General features: G+C 35.7%; 1 protein-coding gene across 1 annotated transcript; it reads left to right on the top strand.

Annotated features, from left to right (window-relative positions):
• Positions 1-6,048: 6,048 nt before the first annotated feature.
• On the top strand, positions 6,049-9,371 carry LOC130862568 (zinc finger protein 431-like). Its single transcript, XM_057752225.1, has 4 exons — positions 6,049-6,144; positions 7,965-8,091; positions 8,260-8,320; positions 9,233-9,371. The coding sequence occupies exons 1-4, from the start codon at positions 6,049-6,051 to the stop codon at positions 9,369-9,371; spliced, it is 423 nt and encodes a 140-aa protein (XP_057608208.1).
• Positions 9,372-10,161: the final 790 nt, after the last annotated feature.

Here is a 10,161-nt window from a genome sequence, read left to right as displayed (position 1 = left end):
GAGCAGAGTTTCATTTAACAAAATTGACTTTAAATTTGTATCAATAGACCAAGATCTATACAAATACAAAGTATTATCTCTATATCATATCCCCTTTAAATGTAAACAAACATTTATAAAATAAACAATATTTGGAAATTTTGGAGTACTTCTCGACAAACTGCTTTCGGCTTCTTGTTGGACAAATTCTTTTTGAGGTTCATGGAGATCTATCAGGGGATCTTGGGCCATCAAACCACCTTGTTCTGGAAGGATCCACAGGTACTCATCCTCTACAGAAACAAAAGCAGAACCTCTTTTCCAAAGTAAAATATCCTTTGACCCAAATTTTGAAGTCAAGATACTTTTAAAGTATATGTGTTAGTTTGACTTAGCAGCCCATACAATGAAATGTCTCTCTGTGCTCATTCACAGTCAAAGAACTCAAAGAACACAGAATAATGCAATTAATCTAGACTCTCTGTATATTTCCCATCTTTACATGGCTTATTTTTCTTTACTCCTTTAATCTATGGCTGTCATCTCTCTCCGATGCTTACATACATTTATATCCTGTGACCCATTTACAGGTCTTTTTATCTGAATCTGGCTTTTTTCATATTTGTAATTATTTCTGACCAGAAGCACTTTTTTAAAAAATGCTAAACAGGCATGATTAGGACCAACTCCTCAGCCCTGCCTGCTTGCTCTACTTAGTCCAACATGGCAGAAGTATGTTTACTGCTAGCTCTGCAAGCCATTCTCTCTGCACCAGCTCCAGAGACATGGCACGTCTATGTCTCCATTAAGCAATTTGTGACATGCTGCCCACAGACCCCTTTAAGTGCAGTACCTCCCAAAAAAGTCAGAGCTATTTTTCCAGCACAAACCAAGAAGTTCTTCCCTAAAGAAGCTGTGCATCCTTTTTTGCCAATGCTTAGTCAGGAAGACCTCTTTTTTTTTTTTTTTTTTTTTTGGTTTTTTTCGAGACAGGGTTTCTCTGTAGCTATCCTGTAACTAGCTCTTGTAGAGTAGGCTGGCCTCGAACTCCCAGAGACCTGCCTGCCTCTGCCTCCTGAGTGCTGAGATTATAGGCATGCGCCACCACCACCCAGATGGAAGACCTCTCTTATAGGAGCTGTGGCACCCTTGCTTGCTGCCAGCTAACAAAGCCCATCTGGAAAAATATGTGGCTATCAAGAAGTCTTGCTTAACTCCATTCTTTTGTGTCTAATTTTTTAACTCTCTCAGGTTTTATGTTGATGCAGTTGCCTCATTTTGGCATCATTTTATTGACAGAAGCTGTTTGTTTGTTTGTTTGTTTGTTCGATGCCCAGAAATAATTACACAGAGACTATTGATTAAAACACAGCTTGGCCAATAGCTTTGGCTTCTTATTAAGTAACACATCTTAAATTAATTCATTTCTATAAATCTGTGTATTGCCATATGGCTGTGGCCTACTGGTGAGGTTCCATCCAGCATCTGTCTCCTTTGGCAGCTACATGATGTCTCCCTGACTCTCCTTTCTTTTCACGTCTCTCTTTGCTCAGAATTCCTACCTTGTTCTATTATGTGCTGCCATGAGTCCAAAGTAAATTTTTGTATTAACCAATGGGAATAAAACATATTTGCAGCTTACAGATGGGAATCCCAAATCTTCCAAAATCTATAGATCTGGTGATCCTTGAAATTTCCGTTACCTTTTGTTTTTGATAAATGAAAAGTCTGATAGTCCTCAATAAAACAGTCACAGCCTTGTCTTGCTGTAGCCTTTTCAACACAAGTCTGGCTTCATTCCTTGTGGCCCCATCCTGTGATCTTAACTTGATACATAAGCAGAGGTGCTTAGAAGACTTCATGAAAAATTTATCTAGAGATCATTTTTTGTGATATTTTTGTCCTAATATTTCTTATTCTCTCCATGTTTTGGGAAGTATGTAGGTAGAATTACAAAGGAATAAACTGATTTTCTATACAAAATATTACTTCTATTGGATGGTTATTACTGATGACTCATTCAGGAATACAGTGAAAAAAGAATGAAGAAAGAGACAAGTGTAGCTGCAAGTTTTTCTCCCATCTACCAGCTCCCAAATCACCATTCAGAGGCTTATATTAATTATAAATATTTGGCCAGTGACTCAGATTATTACTGGCTAGCTCTTACATTTAAATTAACTAATAACCCATACTTTGTATATCTCTGATTCACTACATGATTCATGACTTGTTACTTACATCTTTATCCTCCTGTGGCTCTTGGAGTCTCCTTGAATTCTCCTTCTTTCTCTCTGTATCTGTTTGGATTTCCCAGCTAGCTATATTATGCCCTGTCATAGTCCAAAACAGCTTCACTATATAAAGTGGTGGATATGAACCTGGGTCACATTTCAGAACACAGGATGGTGAACTACCCAAGCTATGAGACATCTGCCATGGAGAAGTGCATAGGAGTGTGGAAGTAGCAAGAGTGAGATATATGAGAGGTTGCAGGGTATTGTGTGATATTTTAATCATATTTTGGTAAAAAAAAAAAGCATGTTTCAAGTCAGAGGACAAAGCTAGGTATTTACTGACAAAAGATACCATAGAAGTTTGGAGGACTGTGGCTAGATAGGAGAGAAGTTGTAAGGTTGGGCTGGGAGAGGATCTTGGCCTTCTTTGGATAGAGGAATGGAAGAGGAAGAGTCACTGGTGGCTTCTTCACTGTTTCTCTGATCTTTCAGGTGTTTACCCCTGATATCTGACTCTCAATTTTTATTGATAAAGATTAACTAGTTAATGTTTCATTTGACCCCCTAAAAGATATGCTTAATAAACAGAAAGAGGTAATTAATACACCTAGATATAAATTGCACAGTAGTTTATTAACTTTAATTTTTTAATGCTAATGAAAAGGAAATGGCAGCTGTGGATAAAATTAAAAGGCATACCCTTTCATTTTTTTTATTTAGACCTAAGGAGAAATGTTGTGGAACATTTGTTGAAGATGTGTTACATCTATTTATGCTGTGGAATATTTATTTAATGATGCAAGAGTGGGTTGCATTCCATTATGTTGCATTTTTTAACTCTGTGAAGCTGTGTTACTTTGCCTGCCTAAAACACCTGATTGGTTTAATAAAGATATGAATGTCCAGTATACAGGAATGAGAGGGGTAGGTTGGGATGCCAGACTGAGAGTCTAAATAAAAGAAGAAAGAGAGAAGGACTGAGGACCAAGAAGAGAAAGAGGAGAATGTCAGGGACCAACCACCCAACTTCAGAGTTGTAAGAAGTAAAGAAAAGTATGTAGAATAAATATAAAAGCCCAAAGGCAAAAGGTAGATAGAATAATTTAAATTAAGAAAAGCTTACTAGAACCAAGCTAAGACTGGGCATTATTAAGTAAAAAAAAATCTCAATGTGATTTATTTGGGAGTTCGATGGTGGGCTCCCAAGATAGCCAAAGAGTATAAAAAGTGTAACTACAGGATGGATCATCTGTGGGTATATGCCCAAGACTGGTACAACAGCATCCAGGGGTAGATCTATTCCCAATTTTCTGAGGAACTGCCATCTTAATTTTCATTGTAGCTCTATAAGTTTGTAAAAGTTTTTTCCCCATAGATAACCAGAGTGATATAGCTAAAGTGTTGCTCAGCTCATACCAGTCTATATTTTAAGAATTTTTCATTGACTTGAAATTATTAAGCCTGATCATATCCCAATATACAAGTTAAGAGGCTCAGAACCACCTGGTATTCCAGATTCAGGGGATCTGACATGACACCCTCTGTTCTTCTACACATGGAAGACATTCTTTCTCACACATAAACATTCACAAAATGTGGGGATAAACTTCTTTTCAAAAGTACTCTACCTCATAAAACAATTAGAGCAAAACAAGCTGTTTTAGGCATATAATACAAATTATACACTGTTTTTTTTTATTTCTTATCTTGCATTTGGGTTGAGAAAGTTTTTATTTCCTCACTCTGATGCAGACTTACAGGCAATCTTCAGTCATAGGAAAGAAAATGATGCCGAAGTGCTCTTAATCAATATAATTTTCTTTTTATAAGAGAATGAGATCCTTTTAGTAATCAAAGCTGTTTTTTATAATATTAAAACATTACAAAATTTTATTCAAATTTTCCAATTTTGGTGGAATACTCTCCTCACCCAATCCATTTTCTTTTTTTTTTTTTTAAATCCATTTTCTATTATCAGCAAAGGAGAGAACTAGAGTTCACAGGATGACTACTGGCCAGTGATTTATTGTTATTAAATTTTTATTAGTGTCTTGCCATTCTTGTTTAAGGAACCATAATATGTATTTGTAGACCTGTCTTTGTGTCTTGTTTTGCCTATGATGCAATATATACTTTTGATTTTATTAATTATGATCTACATTTATTGTTGTTTCTCTAGAAAATGATAGATCTTCATCTTTCTTTTTCAGAAAATATACTATATTATGAGGTCTTTTATCATAACTAAGGAAAATTATAACTACAACTATAAGTTCTTCAACTCCATCAAAGACCCCAAAAGGACATAATATTACCTAAGTAAACATGAAGTATATTCCAAGCAACTTCCAAATCTCTAGAAATGACAGAGACATCTTGTTGCCTGGACAATCACCCAAAGTTCTTCTCCATTGTTGGGGCACCCAATTATTCAGCCCACAGGCCCATAGTATCCATCAGACCTTTCCAGGAAGCAGAAAATTTGAAAACCTGTTCTGCCTTGCAATGGAAAAGTCCATCAGTTTCTTTCTTCTCTGCCATACAAAATGTCCTACAGATTCTTTCATGAAACAGAAACCCCAAAGGACGGTCTCACCTTTAAGCAAGTCCAGCAGTCATTTCTCTGTGGGTGCTACACATCCAGTTCATCAAGCAGTCCAGGCAAGAGTAGTTTCTTGCCCAAATGGTTAACAAACTCCAAAAAGAGCCTCTTCGATGCCCATCATCCTCTTGAAGTAGATTGGTGCTTCCAGGAACAGATGTGTCTCATTGTCATGAAGTTCTTAAGCTCTTAAAATATTTTAAATGTCATATTCTGCAAGTCTTTGAAAGATTTGAAGAATCCCTATCTATCTGAAATACATCTCTGTACATCTAGAAAATCTAACTAACATGACTACAAACTTGACTATTACCATTATAGATGACTCTCTACCTATATTTTAAATTATACATTACATTTTAAAATGAGCTACACAAATACAATACCTTAATCAAGAGCAGAAATACATATAATAAAATTGACCTTAAATTTGTATCAATAGGCCAAGATCCATACCAATGCAAATTTCTATAGCATATCCCCCTTTAAATGTAAACAAATACTTATGAAGAGTATTTGGGAATATGGGCAAAGTTCTCTGCGAATGGCTTCCTGCTTTTTATTTGGCAAAGTGATTTTTTGGGGGTGTTCACAGCAACCTTTTGGGTAGTCTTGATTCATTAAACCACATTAGTCTGGAAGGATTCCACAGGTTCTCATCTTCTCTGGAAACAAAAGAACAATATCTTTTCCAAAGCAGCAAATCCTTGGACCCAAATTCTGAAGACATGATACCTTTAGAGCATATCTGTTGTTTACTTAGCTCCTTTACAGTCAAAAAATTCAAAGAAAACACAATAATATACATAATCCAGACACTCTGTATATAGTCTATCTTTATGTGGCTTTTTTCTTTTTATTTTATTACTTTTTAATATTTATTTTATTCTATTTACTCCTTTATGACAGTCTGTACTCTGTCTCTTCAAAGATTTCATTTCCCTTTTTATAAACTATTTGTTTCATTTTATAACTCCCTATATTTTTTCCTTCTCTCTCCCAAGCCTATGTACATTTTTTAAACTTGCTGTGTCTCATTTAGACGTCTTTTATGTATGTATGAATCTGTCCTATTGTGTATATGTAATTCTTTACTATTTAGGAGTGCTTCTTAAAATGCTGAGGACTTCTTATGAACTTAGGCTGTGCCATTGGTAGAGCAAGTACAGCCTGCCAGCTTGCTCCACCCAGTCCAACATAGCAGAGGCATGTTTGCTGCCTCTGAGAGTCATGTACATCGCCCCATTTTCAGGAACGCAGGGGGTCTCAGTTGCCATTAGCAATCTGCTCACAGACCCCATTGCTGGTCTTCCAGAAAGAGTCAGAGTTTGTGCTGGCACCACATCCCAGAATGCCAGCATTTAAAAATGGTGCAGCTCTTTCAGTTTTGATTTTGATTTTGATTTCTACCTCTAAATCAGGAAAACCTCTCTTAAAGGAGCCACAGCATGTCATCAGTAAGCAAAGCCCATCTGGGGAAATAAATGCAGCTAAACTTCATTTTTTTAGTGCCTAGAATTCCTTTCCAAGCTCTCTAAGATCTTATAGCTCTGCTATAGTTCAAAGTAGTTCCTTTATTAACCATTGATAATCGAAGCATATAGAAGGGAATCACACTTTATGAGTTTCTATAGCCTCAACCCATTTCCTGTTTTATGTGCCTACTGTATTGTAGTTGAATCTAATCAGTCAGGTTTCTTCTTTTGCTTTCATGACTTCCCCACCATTATGAACTCTATAAATAAATCACATAAGATTCAGTAGACTTAACTGCTATTTGGTGCTAAGGTGGTTTGGTAGCGTACTCTTTTCATTTTTGTTTGTATATATTTGAAGACAAGTTTTGTCTGTGTACCCCTAGCTATCCTGAAAGTAGCTCTATATACCATGCTGGCTCAAACTCAGAGATCCTCTCACTCTGACTTCCAAGTGCTGCAATTAAAGGTGGGACAGCATTCCTGGCTTTTTTTGTTTTTATATTGTTGTATGATGATTTTGTTCTTATCAAGCATGTGATGTTGTACTGTGCTTCACCCATATCTTGAATCTTAAAATTTTACAGAGTGTATCATTATTTTCCCAGAATGGCATGTATTCATGTCATTAATACTGGCTATGCCTTCATAGTCATTGGATTGCAGGTGCATAAACTTTTACCTGCCTGTTTTTGTTTGTTTTGAATTTTTATTTTATTTATTTATTTATTAACTATTTCTGTCTCCTCCCCAAATTTTTATTTTAAAAAGGGTGTTTTACCTGTATTTATGGATATGCACCATGAGTAGTACCTGGTTTTTATATTGATCAAAAGATGGTACTAGAAACCCTGAACTTGTAATAATGGATAGTTATGATCCCCCATGAGCCCACCTATATGCAAGATCAAGAGACTCTGTACTGTTGAAACATCTTTCCTGCTCTGTGTTGATTATTTGTAATCAGCATATTAATTGCTATTGTTTTCATTTGTCGATTTGTAACTTTTTAAATACACAGTGCCTTCTAGTAAAACCTTATTTATATTGCAGTTTAAATTGGGGCACTTCATGTTTCTGGTAGATGAATAAAGAATTGAAGTAAATGCATAACTCTTTATTGAAACTTCATTAAAATCTATGAGTTGTTTCTATCTTTTATGTTTGTTTGATTATTTTTTATGTGAAACAGGTATTTAATATGTATTTCTGGATTTCCTAGATGTGACTGCATGGACTAGGCTTGTATTCAACTCAGACGCAGATAAAGAAATACATGCCTCTGCCTTCTGAGTGCAAGGATTAGAGGCATGATTCAATGCATCCAGCTTTTTTCATCTTATTTTTCTTTTTTTTAGTTAGAACATAATCATTCATACAATTTCTATTATCTGTACTCTGTACTGTTGATCTGTTTACATATCTTTTATTGTTGGTTAGTAGGCATTTCTCTTGCAAGGTGATATCCCATTCAAAGGGTTCAGATGTGACAGAGGTGAACCTCCTATTCAGTTTGCTTCTAAAGTGTCTAATTGATTAAATTAGGATGTCTATGTCGTGGAATAAGTATGGAGAGCACCAGAATTATATGACTATACTGTCAAAGAAGTTTATATTTAAAGTGTTGTCAAACTCATGCTTTCTGTTGTACACATGTATGGGATATTTTAGAATGCAGTGACCTATGATGACGTGCATGTCAACTTCACTTTGGAAGAATGGGCTTTGCTGGATCCTTCCCAGAAGAATCTCTACAAAGATGTGATGGGCGAGACCTACAGGAACCTCACTAGTATAGGTAAGACTGAATTATATTTAATGTTTCAAATATGGGTATCAACTGTTCATTGGTTAATGATGCTCTTTTGTAATATGATTGAGAAAGATGGATGGGGTAAATAAATCAGGCAGGTTTGTAAGGTGTGCTTCAAATGGTAACTAAATTTTTCTGGTACTATATTTTTAGGATACAGTTGGGAAGACCATAATATTGAAGAACATTGTCAAAGTTCTAGAAGACATGAAAGGTAATTTTCCTGTATAACCTGATACAAATGTACCTCTGAAGAATTTTGAATGTATCCTATATGTTTTAAGAATAACAACAGTGTAAATAATAAAGTGCATTGATGTTTATAAAAATTCTCACAAAATCATATACCTTAATTTCAGATAGGTTAACTGCAGTGGGAGCTGGGGGATGGCGTTCCTGCCACACAGCTCCCTGCTCCCGACCGCCTGGCTAGCTCATGCCCCAAAATAACGACACACAAACTGTATTTTATTAAACACTGCCTGGCCCATTTCTATTCATGTGTGTAGCACCTTGAGGTGCACTTACCAGGAAGATTCTAGCCTATGTCCATCCTGGTTCGGAGCTTCATCTCGTCTGTGTGATGAGCTGCATGGCATCTGTCTCTGAGAGAAGCTGCCCTGCGTCTGAGCTCACTTCTTCTTCCTCCCAACATTCTGTTCTGTTTACTCCACCAACCTATGTTCTAACCTATGAGGGCCAAGCAGTTTTCTTACTAATTAACCAATGACCTTCCTCCATCAGTGCACTGCTCTTGCAAGTCATTCTTTTAAGAAAGAAGTCAAGGAAACAATGTCTTAACCTATTACCATTTGAATCGTAATACAATGAGAGCTATGCTGTAAAATTGCCAATTTATTTCATATTATTTATATTATAAAAGATACACATGTTGAAAAGGTGATAAGTATATCTCTAAAATTCTCTACTACACTAATAGTCCATAGAAAGCATAGTTTAACCCATATACTTCTTAAGTTTAATGAGGGGGCAGTTAGATTTATGAATCAAGGGGCAGCTGTTGTGGAGAGGCCTTAATCCAGAAACCACAAGTCTATGATGACAGAAAGTCAAACTGTGTGAACTCAATTTGGAAACATTATATTTGTTATTGTTCCTTTATTAGGTATATTATACATTACTTTGGATACAAGCCACGTGAGCATAGGGATGTGAAAAAATACAACATACCTCCCACTCTCAGAAAAGATAGAAGATATGTAGCAGTCCCCATGCTGAGTATACTTGTTGAATTTCATATATGAGTATAAGTAATTGGTTTTCTACTCTCATTGTTAATATATCAATAAGCTCACATTTCAGAAAAGTACCATGAGTACTAGGACTGTGTAAATACTTTTGTTTATCATAGTTCATTAGCAAATACGGTATCACTCACAGTATTGAAAACTTTATGAATCCAGTAAGAGTGGGAAAGCTCTGAGTTTTTTCCAGTTCTCTTCAAATACATGATAATTCTCATATGGAAAAAAAAGATCCTGTAAATGTGAACCATCTAATAAAGGCTGTTATCAGTTATCTTCAAAGATGAAAAGTAAGCCTTAATGTAAAGAAAAACAATAGGTGGGCAGTGGTGGCTCACGCCTTTAATCCCAGCACATGGGAGGCAGAGGCAGGCAGATCTCTGTGAGTTCGAGACCAGCCTGGTTTACAAGAGCTAGTTCCAGAACAGGCTCAAAAACCACAGAGAAACCCTGTCTTAAAAAAACAAAAAAAAACAACAACAAAAAAAAACAAGATTGTAAACATGGTGATAAAATCTTAATATATAATTACTGTTTAAAATAGGAATAAATTGTAAATTAATTCATACAGATAAAGAAATTCAACAATGTATTAAATGTAGTAATGCTTTCACATGTACCATTATCATTGTAGGTATGAAACAAGTCAAACTAGAGAGAAAACTTCTGCATATACTCAATGTGTTAAAGCCTTTGCATGTGACAGTCATCTTTACAGGCATGAAAAAGCACATAATAGATTGAAACCCTATGAAGAAAATGAGTGTGGTAAAGCCTTTTCACATCACAG

This window comes from Chionomys nivalis, chromosome 2 (assembly GCF_950005125.1).
Source record: "Chionomys nivalis chromosome 2, mChiNiv1.1, whole genome shotgun sequence".
NCBI lineage: Eukaryota > Metazoa > Chordata > Mammalia > Rodentia > Cricetidae > Chionomys > Chionomys nivalis.
Note: the sequence above shows the minus strand (reverse complement) of the source record. Positions and strands in the feature narration are given on the sequence as shown.

Coding starts and splice junctions, on each gene's coding strand:
- LOC130862568 (XM_057752225.1), top strand. CDS start 6,049: ATGTACATCGCCCCATTTTCAGGAACGCAGGGGGTCTCAGTTGCCATT. Junction 8,092..8,259: donor CAGGAACCTCACTAGTATAG/GTAAGACTGAAT, acceptor CTATATTTTTAG/GATACAGTTGGGAAGACCAT. Junction 8,321..9,232: donor AGTTCTAGAAGACATGAAAG/GTAATTTTCCTG, acceptor TTCCTTTATTAG/GTATATTATACATTACTTTG.